The sequence below is a fragment of the Mobula hypostoma genome, chromosome 1, assembly GCF_963921235.1.
Source record: "Mobula hypostoma chromosome 1, sMobHyp1.1, whole genome shotgun sequence".
Taxonomy (NCBI): Eukaryota; Metazoa; Chordata; class Chondrichthyes; order Myliobatiformes; family Myliobatidae; genus Mobula; species Mobula hypostoma.
In genome coordinates this window covers 244,151,940-244,175,962 of record NC_086097.1, presented here as the reverse complement: position 1 = coordinate 244,175,962, position 24,023 = coordinate 244,151,940, and the positions used below count along the sequence as shown (strand labels likewise).

At 44.7% G+C, this 24,023-nt stretch overlaps 1 protein-coding gene across 9 annotated transcripts in view; it reads right to left on the bottom strand.

The window, feature by feature from the left end:
* arpp21 (cAMP-regulated phosphoprotein, 21) overlaps positions 1-24,023 on the bottom strand; it is a 414,287-nt gene that overhangs the window by 88,527 nt on the left and 301,737 nt on the right. For 6 of the 9 annotated variants that reach the window (XM_063066324.1, XM_063066333.1, XM_063066342.1 and 3 more), the window contains 3 exons: positions 12,349-12,386; positions 4,042-4,101; positions 3,730-3,950 (listed from right to left, as the gene is read on the bottom strand). In XM_063066324.1, the coding sequence (XP_062922394.1) occupies positions 3,730-3,950; positions 4,042-4,101; positions 12,349-12,386 (319 nt within the window). The remainder of the gene's footprint in view (positions 1-3,729; positions 3,951-4,041; positions 4,102-12,348; positions 12,387-24,023) is intronic. The other 3 variants (XM_063066349.1, XM_063066360.1, XM_063066373.1) reach the window with 1 other exon arrangement.

Sequence of the window (24,023 nt, the reverse complement as noted above, 5' to 3'; positions counted from 1 at the left end):
CTGTTGTGTCCCCTGTACTTTCCTCAAAATACCTTAAAATTTTGCTCCCTCAAATAAGCCATTTCTACCCTGGGGGTAAAAAGTGATGGTTGTCCACTCTGTTTATGCCTCTTATCAACATATACTTCTCTATCAAGTCACTTCTCATCTTCCTTTGCTCCAAAAGGGAAACTCCAGCTCATTCAACCAATCCTATCTTCTACACCCTCTCTAAGGCTTTCACAATCTTCCAATAACGAGGTGACCAGAACAGAACACAATATTCCAAGTGTGGTCTCACCAGAGTTTTACAGAGCTGCAACATTACTTCACAGCTCTTGAACCCAATCCCCTAATTAATGAAGGCAAAATCACCCTATGCCTTCTTAACCACCTTATTAACTTGTGTGGCAAAAGAATTTGTGTTTTTCTACCCAATTCATTATATGAAGGATGTGGAAGCTTTAGAGAGGGTGGAGAGGAAATTTACCAGGATATTTCTAGGATAACAGAGCATGTTCTATGAGATTAAAGTTTCAGATCTACAAACACAGAGCTCTATAAAAACTCCACAACCAAGAGTACACCTCTTGATAGAGGTGTACATGATGATAAGAGGCATAGATCAAGTTGTTCAAGAGATGTTGTTCAAAGGCAGAAATGGCTAACATCAGAGGTAAAAGAGAGGCGAGAGTGGATATTGGACCACTGGAAAATGATGCAGGAGAGATAGTAATGGGGGACAAAGGAATGGCAGATGATCTCATCAGTATTTTGCGTCAGGGATCATTGTGGAAGACACCACCTGCATGCCAGATATTCAAGCATGTCAGGTGTCAGAAATAAGTGTAGTTAGTTCTAAGGAGAAGGTACTTGTAGAGAAGAAAGATCTGAAGGTAGATAAGTCACCTGTACCAGATGGACTACAACCAGCGTTCCAAAAGAGATAGCTGAAGAGATTGTGGTGGCACTAGAAGTAATCTTTCAAGAGTCACTAGATTCTTGAATGGTTCTGGATGAGTAGACTATTGTAAGAATCACTCCACTATTTAAGAAGGGAGGGAAGCATAAGACAGGAAATTATAGGCCAGTTAGCCAGACTTCAGTGGTTGGAATGATGTTGGAGTCTATTATTGAGGATGAGGTTTCTGGGTATCTGGAGGCAGATGATACAATAGGCAAAGAGTGGAAATAAAGGGGGATTTTTTGGTTGGCTGCTGGTGATCAGTGGGGTTCCATAGGTGTTGATGTAGGGACTGCTTCTTTTCAAAATACATGTCAATGATTTGGATAATGGAATAGATGGCTTTGTGGCCAAATCTGTGGATGATACGAAGATAAGTGGAGGGGGAGGTAGTGTTGAGGAAGCAGAAGGGCTGCAGAAGAACTTAGAAAGATTAGGAGAATGGGAAAAGAAGAATGAATAGAAGATAATGTAGGAAAGAGCATAGTCATGCACTTAGGTAGAAGAAATAAAGGCACAGACTACTTTCTAAACAGAGAAAATTTTCAAAAATCTGAGGTGCAAGGGGACTTGGAAATCCATGTGCAGGATTCGCTCAATTAATTCGCAGGTTGAGTCAGCGGTGAGGAACACAAAAGTAATTTTAGCGTGCATTTGAAGAAGACTAGAATATCAAAGCAAGAATGTAATGTTGAGGTTTTCTAAGACATTGGTGAGGCCTGACTTGGAATATTGTGAGCAATTTTGGGTATTTTATCTAAGAAAGGATATGCTGGCATAGGAGATAATCCAGAGGAGATTCAGAAGACTGATCCTGAGAATGAAAGGGAATGAATATGAGGAGCGTTTGATGGTTCTGAAGTTCAGAAGAATGAGGGAGGGATCTCACTTAAATCATTCAATCATTAATATTCCTAGATAGTGTGGACATGGAGAGAATGTTTCCAATAGTGGAGGAGTCTAGGACCAGTGGTCAGCGTCAGAATAGAAGGACGTCCATTTAGAACAGAGATGAGGAGGAATTTCTTTAGCCAGATGGTGGTGAATCTGTGGAATTCATTGCCACAGACACAGTAGGGGCCAAGTCATGGGTGTACTTGAAGTGGAGGTTGACAGTTTCATGATTAGTAAGGGCATCAAAGATTATGGGCAGAAGGCAGGAGAATGAGATTGAGAGGGGCAATAAGTCAGCCATGATAGAATGCTGGAGCAGACTTAATGGGCTGAATGGCCTAATTCTGCTCTGCTGCTTTATGCTCTTATGGTCTAGTTCTTCCTGCCACACACCTCGTATCTATGCTCACTAAAAAGGCAGAGAGGATCAAATCTGTTAGTTGACAAAGAAAAATATACCTTTGTTACAATTGCTAAACAGCATGATTCAGAAACATGATTGATTTCCTATTCCCATTCCAACATGTCAGTCCACGGCTTCCTCTACTGCCTCCTCTACTCCTCTACTTCCAACTCATATTCAGTCCGGACAGCCTCCAACCTGATTACATGACCAACAACTTCTCTAACACGGCAATTTCACCCCCCTCCACCTCTCCCTTTTTCTATTCCTTATTCCGTCTTCCCTCCCACCCCTTCTCCTTTCCTCACCAGTCTATCATCTCTCCTTGATGCCCCACCTTCTTCTCTTTCTCCCATGGTCCACTTTCCTCTCCTGTCAGATTCCTTCTTCTTCAGCCCTTTATTTTTTCCACCTATTCCCTTCCCACCTTCCAACTTCATACCCACCCTCCCAGCCACCCACCTTCCCCCTCAACTGGTCTCACCTATCACCTGCCAGTTTGTACTCCTCCTCCTCCCCCAGCCACCCAACTTCCTCCTCACCTGGTCTCACCTATCACCTGCCAGTTTGTGCTCCTTCCCCTCCCCCAGCCACCTACCTTCCCCCTCGCCTGGTCTCACCTATCACCTGCAAGTTTGTGCTCCTTCCCTGCCCCCAGCCACCCACCTTCCCCCTCAACTGGTCTCACCTATCACCTGCCAGTTTGTACTCCTCCTCCTCCCCCAGCCACCCAACTTCCTCCTCACCTGGTCTCACCTATCACCTGCCAGTTTGTGCTCCTTCCCCTCCCCCAGCCACCTACCTTCCCCCTCGCCTGGTCTCACCTATCACCTGCAAGTTTGTGCTCCTTCCCTGCCCCCAGCCACCCAACTTCCCCCTCACCTGGTCTCACCTATCACCTGCCATTTTGTGCTCCTCTCCCTCCCCACTTTCTTATTCTGGATTCTGCCCCCTTCCTATCCAGCCCTGATGAAGGGTCTCAGCCCGGAATATTGATTGTTTATTCCAATTCTGACCTGCCGAATTCCTCCAGCATTTTGTGCGTGCATTGACCTGAAACAATTTAAAATTGATAACGCAATAACAATTTGAATGCGGTTTGCTGTCACCTTTGAGACATTCAGGTGGCATGGTAGTGTAGTGGTTAGCACAACGCTTTAGAGTATCAGCAGCCCGGGTTCAATTCCCACCCCTGCCTATAAGGAGTTTGTATGTTCTCCGTGTGACCGCATGGGTTTCTTCCGGGTGCTCTAGACATACCAGTTGGTAGGTTAGTTGATTATTATAAACTGCCCCATGGTTAGGCTAGGATTAAAATCAGTGGGCAGCATGCTTTGAAGGACTGGGAGGACCTATTCCATGCTGTATCTCAATGAATAAATAATTCAATAAATAAAATCAATCACTTCAGGCTGTTTGGGCTATTTCCTGTTTGCCATCGTGAAATGCAGTGGAACAAGGCTAACTCCAGAACCTGGTGAATACCAGCTACCTGTTTTAGAGAGCTTGCCCACACTCCTGTTACTGCTTGTGCTGTCACCACGAGTCAGCACTGTTATGCCGCCAATACTTGCTGTCTTTGTTACGGGAGGCTTCAGGTTTCGATTGGAGCTGTCAGAATCTGTACTACTCCAGGGCCGCTGATCAGTCCACTTTGCGTCAGCCTCAGTGCTGCTCTGCCGACTACTGGACGTTTTCCCTGTTCCGTCTCTATCATCCAGCGAGGAAAATAAACCGTCATCAATATTAATGCTGCTTCCAAATTAATAGAAATTTTTATTTAACTCATCTAATCACAAACCTGAACAGTTGCCTCTTCTTCTGCGTGTCGTTGAATGTGTTGATATCATCCAGAATTCGGCTAGGGAAGACAAAAAAGTTCTGCTTCAAACAAAACTTGCTTGGCTTTATACAAATATATCTTTCAAGCCAGCAAAAGGCTACACATATTTCTGTACCATATCGCCAATAACATCAAATGGGAGCATAAAATTTAATGTGAAGGAGAGAGAAGATGACAACAGACATACATAGATCAAGTAGACAGCTAGAGACTTTTTCCCAGGGTCGAAGTGGCTAATATGAGGAGGCATAATTTTAAGGTTCAACGTTCAAAGTAAATTTATTATCAAAGTACATTTATGTCACCATATACAATCCTGAAATACAGCGGCCTCTCAGGGGTCAACCAAAGATGTATTTTACTTCGTTAAATGTCTTCTTTACAATTGTAAGACAATGCTGGACCCCAAGAACTTCGGGTACTGCAGGTCTACCCAATCAGTGAGCTGCTTGTTGACTGAGGTGCTGGACTGGGTGCAAACTGCATTGCAGCCTGCTACAGGAAAGAATCAAAGGCATTAGAGTTGGTGTACGAAGGGAGCGTGCAGTGTAACCATGGGTGATTGTGTTAGACGTTTCTATTGCGATTGCAGGACCCTGTTGAACATTGATAATGGAAGCCTGTTTCCCCTGTTTGGTGGTGTGACAGACAGCGGGGAAGCTGCGTGGCCTCGGCTGTAGCGAGGACCAGGCCTCAAGCGGGCTTGTCTGCAGCTGCAGTCCAGGAGAGGAGACGCAAGAGGTGGTGTAGCATGGTGTTTGTGCTCAGTTGGGGCTGGCCTCTCCTGTTGATGTTACTCTCCAGTATTCAGTGGAATGACAGGCTGTACTGCGTGCATATGTTTGTCAGTATTGGCTGTATTCATGTATGGTTGAATGATAATTAAATCTGAATTTGAATTTGAATCTCCCATCCAAGAGCATTGGTGTTTCCATACCAGGCTACTGCAACGAGCGGGGCACTGTCTACGCCACCCGGAGCTACCTGCCAGCCTAGTCATCATATGGGAGTCCAAGCATGGGAGGATGAACTCTGGGCGCCCTCCCAAGACTATGGTTAACACGCTCCTAGAAGACAGCAGCATGGCTAATGTAGATGAACTGAACACACTGATGAGGGAGAGGGAGAAGTGGAGAGTCCGTCATCGTGCCTGACGCCGGCCCCCTAGGCCCGACTCAACGTAGTAGTAGTACCAGGCTATGATGCAACCAGTCGATATACTCTCCAACACACATCTATAAAGGAGATGGAGACGAGCATAGGGAAGAAGTCAGAGGTACGTACAGAGAGTGATGTGTGTGTTGAATGCCTCAGCAGGGGTGATGGTAGAGGCAGGTACATTAGGACATTTAGGAGACCCATAGATAGGTGTATGGATGACAGAAAAATGGAGGGCTATGTGGGAACTCCACCATGGACGGTCCCAAGCCCGGCTGTGAAAGGAGAAGGGTTGGGCATGGGGCTAGCAACCCCATCCTGTAAAAACCCAGAGCTACAGAAACACCAACAGAAGTTCCACAGACCTCATCACTGGGAGAGGAAGGGTACACCAATAAGACAGGCTACGCCCGGGGACAACTTGAAAGACTGAACCAAGTAGAGGACTTTGGCGAGCTCATGTCAGTAGCCTATGCCCCAGAGGAGGTGTTGGGTCTTAAATAGGTATGTATGAGGGAAGGCTTAGATTGACCATAGAGTAGGTTAAGGGGTCAGCACAATATTTTGGGCCGAAGAGCCTGTACTGTGCTGAACTATTCCATGTTCCATGTTAAGCAAATAGGTGGGATTGATGATCTGTTAATTTCAATGCGAAGAATATTAAGAGTTAGGCAGATGATCTTTGAGCCTGGATTGGTGTATTAGGGCCATTATGGAGACTTGGCTGAGGGAGTATCAGACCGGTAGCTCAACTTTCCAGAATGTTCCTGAATGACTGCAAAAAAAAGTCACAATATACCACCCTGAGATTTATTTTCTTGTGGACACTCATAGTAGAACAAAGAAACACAATACCATCAATGAAAAACTACACACAAAGACTGACAAACAACCAATGTGCAAAAGAAGACAAACAGTGGAAAAAAAAATTGAGTACATGAGTTGTAGTGTCGTTGGAATTGAGTCTGTAGGTTGTGGAATCAGTTCAATGTTGAGGTGAGTGAAGTTATCCAGACTGGTTCAGGAGCCTGACGGTTGAAGGGTAATAACTGTCCCTGAACCTGGAGGCGAGGGACCTAATGCTCATACAATTGTCTGAACCTGTGGCAGACCCTCTGGAGCTCCACCATGGATGGTCCCAAGTCTGACTGTGAAAGGAGGAGTATTGGGCATGGAGTTAGTAACCCCATTGTGTAAAACCCGGTCCTCCAGAAACCAGCAGAAGCTCCAAAGAGCTCATTCCTGGGAGAGGAAAGAAACACCAAGAAGATAGGTTACACCTTCGGACAGCTTGAAAGATTGGCCAAGGACAGAGGACTCTGGCGAGCTGCTGTCGACAGCCTGTGCCCCAGTAAAGGTGACGGGTTTAAGAAGAAGAAGGGAGACAGATGATCAGATATGTAGATAGATTACGGGAATCTAAAAGCAACAGGATTATTGTACTGGGCTACTTTAACTTCCCCAGTATTGACTTGGTGCATGCTTAGATGCAGCAGATTTTGTTAGGTGCATCCAAGAAGGAAGACTGTTCATATTATATTATATCTTGCATTGGAAACTAATCTACGCTAGTGATCAGGATTTCAGTGGGAGACATTTTGGGAATAATGATTATAACTCCATAATTTTTAAGATATTTATTGAAGAAGAATAAGTTAGGCCTGAGGGGAATGTCAAATGACAACATTATTAGGCAGGGAGAATACATTGGGAGTAGCTGTTATTGTGCAAGCCCAGACCTGACTATGTTAGTGCCAGAATGCTGGCGGCACAAGCGTGGCAACATTATGTGCTGCGTCGTATGAAGTGGGTGATCATGGTCTTTCCATGACCATGACTGTTCTTGGCAAATTTTTCTACAGAAGTGGTTTGCCATTGCCTTCTTCTGGGCAGTGTCTTTACAAGACAGGTGACCCCAGCTATTATCAATACTCTTCGGAGATTGTCTGCCTTGTATCAGTGGTTGCATAACCAGGACTAGTGATATACACTAGCTGCTCATACGACCATTCACCACCTGCTCCTATAGCTTCACTTGACCCTGATCGGGGGTGGGGGGGGGCTAAGCAGGTGCTACACCTTGCCCAAGTGTGACCTGCAGTCTAGCAGAGGGAAGCTGTGCTTTACACCTCCTTTGGTAGAGATGTTTCTCTACCCTGACACCCAATATTTCGATGTACATGTGATAAATATAGCTAATCTGACATGTGAGAGCTGCTTAAGCAACATCGGTTCCAAATTCGGGACAAGCCTGACTCACGGAGGGTGCTGAGGTAGCGTTTTGACCTGAAACATTGATCATCCCTCATGTACTGTCTCAGTACTTTTATATTTGTGTGCTGTAGCACTTACTTTTTATTCTCAGTTATTTTGTAAATCACATCATTCTTTGCATTTCTGGTTAGATGCTAACTGCATTTCATTGGCTTTGTATCTGTACTCGGCACAATGACAGTAAAGTTGAATCTAATCTAATCTTTATACTCGGGAGAACGCTCAGCACAGAGACACACCGGTGATAAAAGATTTGACTTACAGCAGTCTAACTCCACGCAAATTCTCCCAAGATAGTAATAATAGTAATAAAATATTAGCTGATATTTATTAACAAGTGGATCCAACATAGATTTTTATGTTGCCCTCACCTGCCTCACCTCCATTTGCCACGCATGTACCCACGTCCCATCCTCCTGCCATCATAACAGTTCACGTTGTCCTTACCTATCACTCCACCAGCCTCTGTACCCAGCACATCATTCTCCGTATCTTCTGCCATCTGCAGTGGGATCCTCCCACTATACACGTTTCTCTCCGACAACCCTCTGCTTTCCATAGGGATTGCTTTCTACACGACTATCCCAACCACTCGTTCCTCACCACTGATCTTCCTCCTGGCACTTTTCCCTTCTCCCTTCTCCCTTGCCTTGTCTTACTTATCGCCTAGTTTATATTCTTTCCCCTTCCCCACCCTCTTACTGCTCCCTTCCTTTCCAGACCTGATGAAGGGTTGGTCCAAAACATTGACTGTTTATTTCTCTCTATTGATGCTGCCTGACCTGCTGAGTTCCTCCAGCATCTTTGTGTGTGTGTGTGTGTGTGTGTGTGTGTGTGTGTGTGTGTGTGTGTGTGAGAGATGCTCAAGATTTCCATCATCTGCAGAATCCCTTGTGTCTACAGTGGCAGATGTCACTAGCTTGATGGTGAAGTGGACAATGAAGAGGTTATCGCAGACTACAAGAGGAAGTAGATGAAGGGGGAAACAGACCAAGGAACAGCAAATGGAATTTAAGTCGGACAAGAATGAGATATTGCATTTTGCTAAGTTAACTCAGGGCAGCATTTACGCAGTAAGAGGTAGGGCCCTGGAGAATGTTGTTTGTATATATGTATGCATTTATTTATTTGGCTATGAAGCAGGTAATGGGGCCTTCTGGCCATTTGAACCACTCCGCCCCAGCAACCCCCGATTTAACCCTAACCTAATCATGAGACAATTTACAGTGACCAAACAACCTATCCAGTGCATCTTTGGACTGTGTGAGGAAACCGAAGTACCCAGGGAAAGCCCATGCATTCCACGCGGAGGACGTACAGATGACCCCGGATTGAACTCTGAAACACTGAGCTGTAGTGGCATCATGCTGAGCACTACGCTACCACGGCACCCTCGTAGAACTGAGACCTGGGGGAACAGGTACACACTTCTCTGAGAGCGGCAACACAGGCAGACAGGGCACTGTAGATGGAACTTTGAACATTTTCCTTCATTGCTCAGGGCTGCGAGTTTGGACATCAGCACGCTACCACTGCACGGTACAGAAACTGCACCGCGGCAGATTGGAAGGCGTTACAGCGCGTAGTCTAAACTGACTAACGCAACGCCCGCACCAGCCTACCCATCATCAAAGACATATATACAGAACAGTACTGGAAAAAAGGCAAGTAACATCATGAAGGATCCCACCCACCCTGCTCATGGACAGTTTGCCCCACTCCCATCAGGGAGGAGACTACGGAGCATCCACGCCGGGACCACCAGACTCAAAAACAGTGACTTTCCCTAAATAATGAAGCTGATCAACACCTCCACTCTCTAACCCACCCCTCCACATCCCCCAACCACCACTACTTTATCATGTCCTGTCTGTCACCTTATGTACAGATATTCCTGTATCTAGCGTCACTTTATGGACATACAATCAATCTTATCTATAAAGGCTATTCTCTGTATTATATTTTTATTGTGTTTGTTTATTATTCTGTTCTTTATCTCATTGTGTTTTTTTGTGCGGCATCTGATTGGGAGTAACAATTACTTTATTCTCCTTTACACTTGTATACTGGAAATGACATTAAACAAACTTGAGTCTTGAATTATAAAAGATATTAGTGAGATCACACTTAGGATTAATGTGTGCAGTTCTGGTTGCCTGGCTACAGGAAGGATACCTTTAAGCTGGAAATGGTGCAGAAATAGGCTGGGACATCTCTCCCTGGAGTGTGGGAGAAGTTACAGCAATATATAAAATCATGGAGCACATCGATAAGGTGGAATGTTTACAACCTTTTTCCCCAAGGCAGAGGATTTTAAAACTATATTCAAAGTAAGTTTACTACCAAAGTACATATATGTCACCATATACAACCCTGAGATTCATTTTCTTGCGGGCATACCCAATAAATGCATAATAGAGTAATAACCAACACGAAATCAATGAAAGACCATTCACCTGGGAGTTTAACCTGAGTACAGAAGACAACAATCAGTAAAATACAAAAAGAAAGAAATAATAATAAGTAAATAAATAAGCAATAAATGTGGAAAACATGAAATGGAGAGTCCTTGAAGAGGAGTCCATAGGTTGTGGGAACATTTCAGTGATGGGGAAAAGTGAAGTTATCTCCTCTGGTTCAACAGCCTGATGGTTGAGGGGTAATAACCGTTCCTGAACCCGTTGTTGTGAACCCTGAGGCTCCTGCATCTTCTTCCTGATGGTAGCAGCAAGAAGAGAGTACTATATGTCCTGGGTGGTGGGGGTCCCTGATGAAGAATGCTGCTTTCCTGCAGCAGTGTTTCATGTAGATGTGCTCAGTGGTGGGGAGAGCTTTCCCCATGATGAATTGGGCTGTATCCACCACTTTCTGTAGGACTTTCCTTTCAAGGGCATTGGTGTTTGCACCAGGCTGTGATGCAGCCAGCCAATATACTCTCCACTACGCATCTGTAGAAGGTTGTCAAAGTTTTAGATGCCATGTGTAATTTGTGGCTGATGTAGTTCTGAACACATGGCACTGTATGGATGTTTGTTGGTGTTCTGCACTGACATGGTTTGTGAGGTCACGTTATGCAATTCCAGATGACTGCCATTTCAACTCACCATTCTGCTTGCATTCTAATCTGTGTATTCGGGTACTGTTATGGTGAAATGCAACATGAGTTCAAACAAAAGTACCTCATCTTCCACCTGGGTGCGCCACAGCTTTCTGGACTTAACACTGGATTGTCTAACTTTGAAGTAAAATGTTCTTGCTTCTTGATCGCCATTTTTAAGGTGATCGAAGGAAATTATAGGGAGAATGTTAGAGGTAGGATTTTTACTCAGACAGTGGTGATTGCATGGAACGCCCTGTCTGGAGTGATGGTAGAGGCACTTACATTCGTTCGTTATGTTCCGTGTCATATGATTATGGACAATCATGGTCTTTACATCTTGCCCAAGGGTGACCTCCAGGCTACTGGAGGGAAGGAGAACTTATGCTTCCTTACTCCAAGACCAAGACTGCTCTTGGCAAATTTTTCTACAGAAGTGGTTTGCCTTTGCGGCCTCTTGGGCAGTGTCTTTACAAGACGGGTGGCCCCAGCCATTATCAATACTCTTCAGAGACCATCTGCCTGGCATCAGTGTTCGCATAACCAGGACATGATATGCACCAGCTGCTCATATGACCATCCACCACCTGCTCCTATGGCTTCATATGACTCTGATCGGGGGGTGGGGGGTGGCTAAGCAGGTGCTACAACTTGCCCAAGGGAGACCTACAGGCTAGTGGAGGGAAGAAATGCCTTACACCTCCTTTGGTAGAAACATATCTCCAGCCTGCAGATACATTAGGGACATTTAAGAGTTTCTTAGATAGTCACGTGGATGATAGAAAGAAGGAGAACTAAGTCAGAGGGAAGGGTTGGATTGATCATAGTATAGGTACAATATTGTGGGCTGAAGGGCTTGTACTGTGCTATAATGGTATATGTTTTATACTTCCCATTGTGGGGTCACAAAGAGCAGGTGTTCACTTGGGAGCCACAAGAAGAGCTGAAGTTTACCTACTCTGGATTCCACCTGTTTACCTACCCCAAGAATTCCCTTCCACCGATACAAGTTAAAACTCAAGCACCTGGCAGTTATCCCAAACACACTTCTTGGCTGCATTTGATTGGATATTGATGAATAAAGTGGCTGTGACCAATAGCGCTTTGGGTGCATTGGAGTCCAGGTGAAACCATCACTTTTCTCTGAAAAATTGTTAGTAGTTCAAATATTCATCACTGTTGGAAACTTCAATGAGATGAAAAGCTCATTTGCTGTAAACAACAAGGATCAGGAATTTGCTGTAGTGTGTTGGTCAGGGTACGACATGCAATATAAAACAATATTATTTAAAAATGTTAAAGAATAAAGACTTATACAAAAATAAGTTATGAGGTTAAAGTACAGATATAGAAAAAAGTGTGCATAAATACATAAATACCAGCATATATTTTCAATGTAAACAGCATTATAGAAAGTGGTTAAAAGTGTTTACAGTGCAGTGATAGGGACAGTAGATAGAAGGGGCAGGGAGGGGCTAAGCAGAATGGTTGATCAGATTAAATCTCTGGGGAAAGAAACTTTTAAGATAGTGTGAAGCTTTTGTTTTAATAGCCCTACAGTGCTTCCCAGAAGGGAGCTTTTGGGATAGGCAGCTTGGGTGGTGTCCACAATAATTTTTCCTGCCTGTTTCTTTGTCCTGGCCACATACAAGTCCTACAGCGATGGTAGAGATGTGGGTCCTGATAACCAAAATACATGTGATTGTTTATGACTTAAGGAAAAAAAAAATGCTTACCCGTTTTCCACGTATAGACTGTCCTGGGAACAGGTCAACTGTAAAGGAAAATGGTAAAAAATCAATATATTATCTCTTTGCAGCTGAAATTTCACATTGCACTTGTCATCCAAAGTTAGATTTGAAGAACATAGAACATGGACTACAGTACAATTCAGGCCCTTTGACCTACGATGCTGCATCAACATTTTAACCTACCACAAGATCAATCTAACCCTTCCCTTCTACATACACCTCCATTTTCCTATCATCCTTGTGCCTCTCTAAGTCTCTTAAGTGTTATGTATCTGCCTCTACCACCACTCCTGGCAGCGTGTTTCATGCTCCCACCACTCTCTGTAAAAGCCTACCTCTGACATCCCCCCTATACTTTCCTCCAATAACCTAATAATTATTCCCCTCGTATTAGCCATTGCTACCCTGGGAAATAGTCCGGCTGTCCACTCTATCAATGCCTCTTATCATCTTATATATCTCTGTCAAGTCCTCCTCTGCTCCAAAGAGAAAAGCCCTAGCTCATTCAACCAATAAAAATTCTCAAGAAAACTCAAATACTGTACAAGCAAAATAAGGAGACAGATATGGTGGATAATCAGAAACCATTCCCCACTATGGTGGTGCCTAAGATCAGGAGGTGTACAATTAAGGCGAGAAGTACAAAGTTTAGGAGAATCTGAGGAAGAATATTTTCACCCAGAGGGTTGATGTGATCTGGAACACACTGCCTGGGAAGGTGGTGGAGCCAAGTGCTCTCATGAAATTGAAGAATCATTTTTGATTTAAAAAATCAATCAAAGGTTTTTTAATTAAAAAAAAGATAAGCTTTATTTATCATATGTACATGGAAATATACAGTGAAATGCATCATTTGCGTCAACGAACAACACAGTCTGAGATTGTGCTGGAGACAGCCTGTAAGTATCACCACGCTTTTGCATTGATGAAGCTTGTCCTCAACGTACTAACCATAACTCATTCTTCTTCTTTTGCTTGTTACGCTGCTGGTGTTTAGGGCAGTAATGAAGGTCCTCCATCTCTGGCGGCGTACACAGCATCCTTCAACGTGTCAGTAGCTTCCTCTTGGTTTACCGTCAGTCATGCACGTCCTGGGTGGAGACTCAGGAATACCGTCACACTCAGATGTAGAAGGATTCTTCATTGCTGTTTCTGTAACAGTTTTGTTTGACCAGTCAGTGTTGTTAGCCCTGAGCTGAGCCCCCGAACTTTGTTGTGGTTTGGAGGCTTGCATGCTTCAATCACCTGGAGAGCTATGCTGGCTGGAGTCAGGGCTTTGTGCTTTGGCTCTTAGTAAAGTCGCCGTGCCAAACAGGTCAAAGGGGAGAGGCCTGACTAAGAGTGGTCCACCGGTCCACTGGTCCATAACTTGTATCTCTCAGAAACTGCAGCAGCTGGAAGAAATCCATATGGTCATGGGAAGAAAGACAAGCTCCTGACAGACAGCGGCGGGAATTGAAACACAATCGCTGGCTGCTCTGCCTTGACGCGCTGTTCATTTTCTGCAAACATCACTTCCTGTTTGTAAGCTGCTTTTTACATCATTTCCTGCAAGGGTTAATTCAGATTCCGACTTGGAGCAAACATGGTAGAAAGACATCCACCTCTATCCACTCTTTATTTGCCCTTGAAACAGCAATATCTTTTCATACATGTTTTCTCATTAAAAACCCTGAAGAAAGCTTCCAGCATGGGTGATTTTTGAGAAGGTGTTTAGCTCCCTACCTAGCTTTGTACACAATGCACTGTGAGGGCAGTAGATTGGCATTTTAATAGCCTTATGCCAACTGTTATACCACCGTGTCACCCATACTACGCTGCCATTACGGTGAACGTATAAATCACCAAAGCTTAGCAGGTCACAGACCAGTCTGGTAAATGAGATTAGTACAGCTATGTACTGCGTGGTCACCAAAGGACCTCTTTCTGTTACACAATAACAGGAATCTTGGCTAAATGACCAAGTGACCAAATGACCATGTCAACTGTGCAAAAGTCTTAGACACATATACAGTATATATAGCAACGGTGCCTAAGACCTTTGCTCAGTACTGCAGTAATTTTATGTATTGCACTGTACTGTTGCCGCTAGAAATAAAAACAAATTTCATGATATATGTGAGTTATGATAAATTAGATTCCGATATGGGTCTCTATTGTGGACTGAGATTGGGAAAGGGGCAGGGAGAGGGGATCATGGTTGGGAAAAGGGGAAGGTGGGGGGAGCAGGAAGCACCAGAGAGACATTCTGTAATGATCACTAAACCAATTGTTTAGTGGAGGAGGAGAAGATGGTGGCGCGAGGGCAGCGTGCGCGGCCGCTCCGGTAATGAATATCTGTTATCTGTCAAGTAGGGGACCGTGCACAATCCTGATTTGATGGAGATGGACGTGAGAGCACAGAGGAACATCTGAAAAACCTCTGAAATGCCCGCTTCGCTGCTGCTGCTACTGTGTGGTAACTGGAATGTCCGGAGCAGAAGGCCCCGAATCCTCGGCTTTGCTTGTTTCAGCGGCCGGGGCGAGGTCGAAGGCGCTCGGCAGAGGATGGCGCTTGGGAGGCTGTATCGGAGGGGCTGGTCAGAGGCTCAAAGTTTTCGGACGGACGGACTCGGTGTCGGCTGTAGTCGGCTGTTTCCAAGGCATCGACAAGTTGATGGTGCGTGGAGGTTTATGGCTGGGAGTTTCTCCCTTTTGCCGCCTGCTATCGGGGACTCGGGGACTTTGAGACTTTTTTTACAGTACCCATGGTTTGTTTTTCATCAAATTATGGTATTGCTTTGCACTGCTGTAACTATATGTTATAATTATGTGGTTCTGTCAGTGTTAGTCTTTGGTTTCAAACAACAGGAATTCTGCAGATGCTGGAAATTCAAGCAACACACATCAAAGTTGCTGGTGAACACAGCAGGCCAAGCAGCATCTATAGGAAGAGGCGCAGTCGACGTTTCAGGCCGAGACCCTTCGTCAGGACTAACTGAAGGAAGAGTGAGTAAGGGATTTGAAAGCTGGAGGGGGAGGGGGAGATGCAAAATGATAGGAGAAGACAGGAGGGGGAGGGATAGAGCCAAGAGCTGGACAGGTGATAGGCAAAAGGGGATACGAGAGGATCATGGGACAGGAGGTCCGGGAAGAAAGACGGGGGGGGGTGACCCAGAGGATGGGCAAGACGTATATTCAGAGGGACAGAGGGAGAAAAAGGAGAGTGAGAGAAAGAATGTGAGCATAAAAATGAGTAACAGCTGGGGTACGAGGGGGAGGTGGGGCCTAGCGGAAGTTAGAGAAGTCAATGTTCATGCCATCAGGTTGGAGGCTACCCAGACGGAATATAAGGTGTTGTTCCTCCAACCTGAGTGTGGCTTCATCTTTACAGTAGAGGAGGCCGTGGATAGACATGTCAGAATGGGAATGGGATGTGGAATTAAAATGTGTGGCCACTGGGAGATCCTGCTTTCTCTGGCGGACAGAGCGTAGATGTTCAGCAAAGCGGTCTCCCAGTCTGCATCGGGTCTCACCAATATATAAAAGGCCACATCGGGAGCACCGGACGCAGTATATCACCCCAGTCGACTCACAGGTGAAGTGATGCCTCACCTGTCCTGCGTCCGGTGCTCCCGATGTGGCCTTTTATATATTGGTGAGACCCGACGCAGACTGGGAGACCGCTTTGCTGAACATCTACGCTCTGTCCGCCAGAGAAAGCAGGATCTCCCAGTGGCCACACATTTTAATTCCACATCCCATTCCCATTCTGACATGTCTATCCACGGCCTCCTCTACTGTAAAGATGAAGCCACACTCAGGTTGGAGGAACAACACCTTATATTCCGTCTGGGTAGCCTCCAACCTGATGGCATGAACATTGACTTCTCTAACTTCCGCTAGGCCCCACCTCCCCCTCGTACCCCAGCTGTTACTCATTTTTATGCACACATTCTTTCTCTCACTCTCCTTTTTCTCCCTCTGTCCCTCTGAATATACGTCTTGCCCATCCTCTGGGTCACCCCCCCCCCGTCTTTCTTCCCAGACCTCCTGTCCCATGATCCTCTCGTATCCCCTTTTGCCTATCACCTGTCCAGCTCTCGGCTCTATCCCTCCCCCTCCTGTCTTCTCCTATCATTTTGCATCTCCCCCTCCCCCTCCAGCTTTCAAATCCCTTACTCACTCTTCCTTCAGTTAGTCCTGACGAAGGGTCTCGGCCTGAAACGTCGACTGCGCCTCTTCCTATAGATGCTGCCTGGCCTGCTGCGTTCACCAGCAACTTTGATGTGTGTTGCTTAGTCTTTGGTTTGTCCTGTTTTCTGTGATATCACACCGGAGAAACATTGTATCATTTCTTAAAGCATGTATGCATTTCTAAATAACAATAAAAGAGGACTGAGTGTTCTCATAATCTAAAAAAAATGACCTCATGTCTCAGGCCTGGGTGTGTCTGCACCCACACCACCACTCACTGCCCTGGCACTTCTCTGCCACCTATCCCACACCCCTCTTGCAATGCTACACCCTCGCCATTTCCAACAAACTTTGCTCCTGCCAGATTTACAAACTTGTTCTCCTCTCCACGTTGACAAATACAGTACTGTGCAAAAGTCTTAGGCACCCAGGATTTATATATAACTCAGAACATCGATTCCCAGCAACATTCTCATAAATTTTAGCTGTACTCTTTCAATCTCATTGATATCTTTCCTGTAGGTAGCTGCCAGGAACAGCAGACAATACTTCAAATTTGGTCTCACCAAAGTCTTATACAACATAACATCCCAACTCCTGTGCACACAATTCGGACTTACGAAGGCTCATGTGCAAAAGGCTCTCCTTACCACCTATCAACCTGGCACACCAGTCTCAGGGAATCATTAGGCAATAAGACCATAATGCATAGGAGCAGAATTAGGCCATTTGGCCCATTGAACCTGCTCTGCAATTCCATCATGGCCGATGTATTATACCTTTGACATCCTAACTAATCAAGAAACTTCTGACCTCTACTTCAAATATACCCAATGACTTGGCCTTTCTAGCTATCTGTGGCAATGAATTCCACAGATTTAGCACCATCTGGCTAAAGAAGTTCATCCTCATCTCTGTCACAAAAGGACGTCTGTCTATTCTGAGTCTGTGCCCTCTTGTCCTAGACTTTCCCCTCTATATCCATGTACTCTACATCGACTCTATCAAGGTCTTTCAATTTTCAATTGATTTCATTGAGATCTCCCCCAATTATGGATCTCTATACCAGATCTCCCTGATCTTCCAGTCACTGTGTAAGTCCTGGTTTATCCTCCCAAAGTGCGAAACCTCACACTTCTCTGCATTAAATTCCATCTGCCATTCCTCTGAACATTTGATCTGATCTATCTGAAAGCTAAGTGCTCATGGCTTCACAAAGAATACTGGCTTACAAAGAAAACAGCAAAGTCTGGATGTCAAACTGACATAACAACAAACTATGAAACACCCAGATTAATGACCATCTTTTGTATTTATTGTGGCTTCACACACAGCAAGTCGCAACAGTTATCAGTGAGCAGTTTTCATAACCACATCAGCTCTTTTGAAACAATATTCCAAAATAAATTAAAAAAACAATTGATCAGAGGAACAACACAAATATTTTTCTTCAGGAGCACACACATACAACATTGGATGAACTCAGCAGGTCTGCCAGCATCTATGGAGAAGAATAAACAGTCAACTTTTCATGTCGAGACCCAGTTAAAACCATAAGATATAGGAGCAGAATTAGGCCACTTGTCTCATCGAGTCTGCTCTGCCATTTCATCATGGCTGATCCATTTTTCCTCTCAGTCCCAATCTCCTGCCTTCTCTACGTATCCTGAAATGCCCAGACTAATCAAGAAAGTATCAACCTCTGCCTTAAATATACATAAAGACTTGAACTCCACAGCTGCCTGTGACAATGAATTCCACAGATTCACCTCTCTCTGGCTAAATAAATTCCTCCTCATCTCTACTTTTAAGGTATAACCCACACATCCCCTCCCCTCCACTTAAGACCATAAGATATAGGAGCAGAAGTGGGCCATTCGGCCCATCAAGTCTGCTCCGCCATTCAAGCATGGGCTGATCCAATTTTTCCAGTCATCCCCACTCCCCTGCCTTCTCCCCATACCCTTTGATGCCCTGGCTAATCAAGAACTTATCTATCTTTGCCTTAAATACACCCAGTGACTTGGCCTCCACAGCCGCTCGTGGCAACAAATTCCACAGAGTTACTACCCTCTGACTTAAGTAGTTTCTGCGCATCTCAGTTCTAAAAGGACGTCTCATTTTCTTATTCCACTTTCTTACGCTGGTTCAGTCCCCTTCCTTTCCAGTCCTGATGAAGGATCTCAGCCCAAAACATCGACTGTTTATTTCCTTCCCTAGATGCTGCCTGACCTGCTGAGTTCCTCCAGCATTTTGTGTGTGTTCCACTGGATTTCTGGCATCTGCAGAATCCCTTGTGTTGATATTTTTCTTCTGCTGATTTTTCAAAAGCAGCAGGAAAGGCAGGGTGCAAGAAATAAATGTTTCCATAATACAAGTTACTGAATTTTTAAAAAATTACAAACATCAGTAAACAGAGTAAGTTTTGCAAGGCTGCTTGCTGAGTAGAATAGGAATCCGAAAATGAAGGCTGGTGGCTTGTGTTAGGGATCAGTCTGGGCTTATGACACCATGGACAGCATAATTATGGATGAACTAAACTGAGAAATGGTGTTCAGGAAATTAAACCTGTCCACAATTCTGGCTTCTTCTCCCCTCCATTCCAGTCCTGATGAGGTGTCTCAGCCAAAACATCGACTGTTCATTTCACTTCATAGATGCTTCCTGACCTGCTGAGTTCCTCCAGCATTTTATGTGTTTCTCATAATTTAACTTCCAAATGAGAATTCGTGACAATCAATGGATGTGGGACTGCAAAGCACTCCAGCGTGTGGTGAAAACTGCCCAGCGGATTATTGGCACCCAATTGTCCACCACTGAGGACATCTACCATAAACGCTGCCTGGGCAGAGCGAAAAGCATTATCAGGGATGCATCTCACCCTAACCATGGACTTTTTGCTCTCCTACCATCCGGTAGGCACTACAGGAGCCTCCGCTCCCGCACCAGCAGGCACAGGAAGAACTTCTTCCCTGAGGCTGTGACACTGCTGAACCTCTCATCACAGCGCTAAGTAGTATTGCATCCGTATTGTACTGTCTCAGTACTTTTATATTTGTGTGCTGTAGCATTTTTTTATTTGCAGTTATTTTGTAAATAACACTATTCTTTGCATTTCTGTTCAGATGCTAAATGCATTTCATTGGCTTTGTATCTGTACTCGGCACAATGACAATAAAGTTGAATCTAATCTAATCTTATCTAATGTGGGATATTCATAGGACATAGAACACAATGTTGGGCCAACCCTGTAAGCTGCTCTACAATCAATCTAACTCTTCCCTGCGACATCACCCTCAGTTTTCCCACCATTACGTGCCTATCTAAGAGTCTCCAATGGATATGTCTCTACCACCACCACACACGCTCCACCCCCTGTATAAAAAATTTACCTCCGTCTTCCTCCATGCTTTCCTCCAATCACCTTTAAATAATCTCCTCTTGTATTAACTGTTTCTGCCCTGGGAAAAGGTCTTTGACTGTCCACACCGTCACCATGAACTATCCTGAGAGTCTTGGTATGTCATCAGTGATTTGCACATTTCTACAGATGTACAGGGGAGAGCATTCTGACTGGTTGCATCACCGCCTGGTATGGAGGGGCTGCTGTACAGGATCGGAAAACGCTGCAGAAAGTTGGAAATTCAGCCGGCTCCATCATGGGTACTAGCATCCCCAGCATCCAGGAAATCCTCCAATAGTGATGCCTCAGAAAGGTAGCATCCACTATTGAGAACCCACATCAGCCAGGCCATTTTGTGTGTATTGCTCAGATATCCAGCATCTGCAGATTTTCTCCTGTTTGTGACATGCCCAGTTCACATTGTTGTCATCTGGGAGGAGGTACAGGAGCCCGACGACACACTTCCTCACCGCCATCAGATTTCTACCTCACTATTTACACTGCCTCATGTACACCACCTCACTATATTTTTCTTTTATTTGCCCTCTTTTTGCTCTACTTATTGAATTACAATGTACTGCTTCCACAAAACAACATATTTCATTGCATATTCTATGCCAGTGATATTAAACCTAATTCTGTCCCATGGGGACAGACAAGAGAGGAATGTTCCTGCTATTATGCACATTATTAAAGTTGCATCTCTGTCACTTTATGCATAGTTCAGGTCAGGGTGTGTCACTAAACCTTCTGGCTTGTTGTATTTTCATGAGCCATCCTTCAACACTGGAACAATCATCAACGTCATCATGATGAGGTGGGCAATCATGGTTTTTTTATAATCATGATTGTCCTTGGCAAATTTTTCAACAGAAGTGGCTTGCCATTGCCTTTTTCTGGGCAAGATGGGTGATCAATACCCTTCCGCGATTGTCTACCTGGCTTCAGTGGTCGCATAACCAGGACTTGTGATATGCACTACTGCTCATACGACCCTCCTCTGCCTGCTCCCATGGTTTCATGTGACCCTGATCGGGGAGGTGGTCTAAGCAGGCTGGCGGAGGGAAGCACCTCCTTTGGCACAGATGTATTGGCACTGTACAGCAGGGGTATATCTTGGGTGTCTGCAGTTTGCACTCAGAAGCTTTTGGAACAGATATGAGTATTTAATAAAGTGGTTCCGCTAGATGGGATGTGCTACCATTGTAAATAGGTGATTCTTGTAATTTTGCTGACTAAATGTTAAAGCGAAGTAGGTGATCATAGCAATTGAAGTTCTAGTTAATCATTTATGCTCATCTTTGTTTTGAAGAAGTATAAAACGTCCTGTCAGGTGAGTGGGTTTCTCTTGGATTCTCCCAGATTTCTCTCGTTCTAGAAGGTTTGCTACATGAATAAATACTTTTATATTTCCTGATTACAGCTCTGTGTGGCTCAGTTAGTATGCCCGATTCGTGAAGTTTCCAGGCTTATCGTATGAGCAGCGTTGGATGGCTTTGGGCCTGTGCCCACTAGAATTCAGAGGAATGAGGTGGGGGGGGGGATCTCATTGAAACCTATCAAATGTTGAAGGACCTCGGCAGAGTAGATATGGAGAGGACGTTTCCTACGGTGTGAGAGTCTAAGACCAGAGGGGACAGCTTCAGAGTAGATGGATGTCTTTGTAGATCAGCAATAAGGTATTTCTTTACTCAGGGAGTAGTGAATCTGTGGAATTTGTTGCCACAGACAGCTGTGGAGGTCAGTTCACTGGGTATGTTTAAGACAGAAGTTGATAAATTCTTAGTCAGGGCATGAAGGGATAGGGAGAGAAGGCAGGAGACTGGGGCTGAGAGGGAAAATGGATCAGCCATGATGATTTGGTGGAACAGACTTGATAGGCCAAATGGTCTAATTCTGCTCCTATATCTTACGGTCTTGCACTCTGAACTGATCTTTGCCATATTCTTCTGCACTGGGAGATATGCCATACAGAAATTATCCCCACACTATCAAATACTAGAAGAGTTTATGAGGAGGTTTACTTGATTTTAAATTGTATTTATTTATTTGTTTGTTTTGAGATACAATGCAGAACAAGCCCTTCCAGCCAAATGAGCCACCTAGCAATTTAGCTATTTAACAATAGCCTAATCAGAGGCAAATTTACAATAATCAATTAACCTACAAACCGATACATCTTTGGACTGTGGGAAGAAAGCAGAGCACCTGGGGACAACGTACAAACTCCTTACAGACAGTGCTGGAACTGAACTCTGATCTCCGGCTTCATGAGCTGTAATAGTGTAGTGAGTGAAATATTCAAGTGTTCCCAGTGCCTTGGACTATCGCCGCAACAGAAGTAAATTCACGTAGCAGCTAAACATCTAAAGAACAGTTACTTATAAGCATATCTGTGGCAGATGTTTAAATTATAAATTTCCATTTTAGACTCAGAAAGTATAGGTATTGGTGTGGGTGGAGAATTGGTTAGCAGACAGGAAGCAAAGAGTGGGAATAAACGGGACCTTTTCAGAATGGCAGGCGGTGACTAGTGGGGTACCGCAAGGCTCAGTGCTGGGACCCCAGTTGTTTACAATATATATTAATGACTTGGATGAGGGAATTAAATGCAGCATCTCCAAGTTTGCGGATGACACGAAGCTGGGTGGCAGTGTTAGCAGTGAGGAGGATGCTAAGAGGATGCAGGGTGACTTGGATAGGTTGGGTGAGTGGGCAAACTCATGGCAGATGCAATTTAATGTGGATAAATGTGAAGTTATCCACTTTGGTGGCAAAAATAGGAAAACAGATTATTATCTGAATGGTGGCCGATTAGGAAAAGGGGAGGTGCAACGAGACCTGGGTGTCATTATACACCAGTCATTGAAAGTGGGCATGCAGGTACAGCAGGCGGTGAAAAAGGCGAACGGTATGCTGGCATTTATAGCGAGAGGATTCGAGTACAGGAGCAGGGAGGTACTACTGCAGTTGTACAAGGCCTTGGTGAGACCACACCTGGAGTATTGTGTGCAGTTTTGGTCCCCTAATCTGAGGAAAGACATCTTTGCCATAGAGGGAGTACAAAGAAGGTTCACCAGATTGATTCCTGGGATGGCAGGTCTTTCATATGAAGAAAGACTGGATGAACTGGGCTTGTACTCGTTGGAATTTAGAAGATTGAGGGGGGATCTGATTGAAACGTATAAGATCCTAAAGGGATTGGACAGGCTAGATGCGGGAAGATTGTTCCCGATGTTGGGGAGGTCCAGAACGAGGGGTCACAGTTTGAGGATAGAGGGGAAGCCTTTTAGGACCGAGATTAGGGAAAACTTCTTCACACAGAGAGTGGTGAATCTGTGGAATTCTCTGCCACAGCAAACTGTTGAGGCCAGTTCATTAGCTATGTTTAAAAGGAAGTTAGATATGGCCCTTGTGGCTACAGGGGTCAGGGGGTATGGAGGGAAGGCTGGGTTCTGAGTTGGATGATCAGCCATGATCATAATAAATGGCGGTGCAGGCTCGAAGGGCCGAATGGCCTACTCCTGAACCTATTTTCTATGTTTCTATGAAACCTTGGAAATACAAAAATCAAGATGGTAAACTGAAGCATAAAGGAAGTTTGATGGAAGATTTGGGATTGAAATTCTCTGCTTGTGTCTAAAATTCCAAAATGGGGCATTAGCATTTTTTTTTACCATTTGCACGTGTCGTCTATTTAAGTCCAGGCACTTCTAACTTTTATGGGTTTCCTCCAGTCAGACATGCAATTTGCAATTTTTAGTCCTCATGTTCAAAACAAACTTTAGTGTGCATGTTTGGTAATTTATTTATTTATTGAGGTACAGTGCACCGGGCAGCAAACCCCTGGTTTAACCCTAGCCTATTCACGGGACAATTTGCAATGGCCAATTACCTTACCGACCAGTACATCTTTGGATGTGTGAAGAAACCGGAGCACCAGAGAGAACCCATCTGAATTGACACAAACTGCTGGTGAACGCAGCAGGCCAGGCAGCATCTATAGGAAGAGGTAAAGTCGACGTTTCGGGCCAAGACTGTACCTCTTCCTATAGATGCTGCCTGGTCTGCTGCGTTCCAC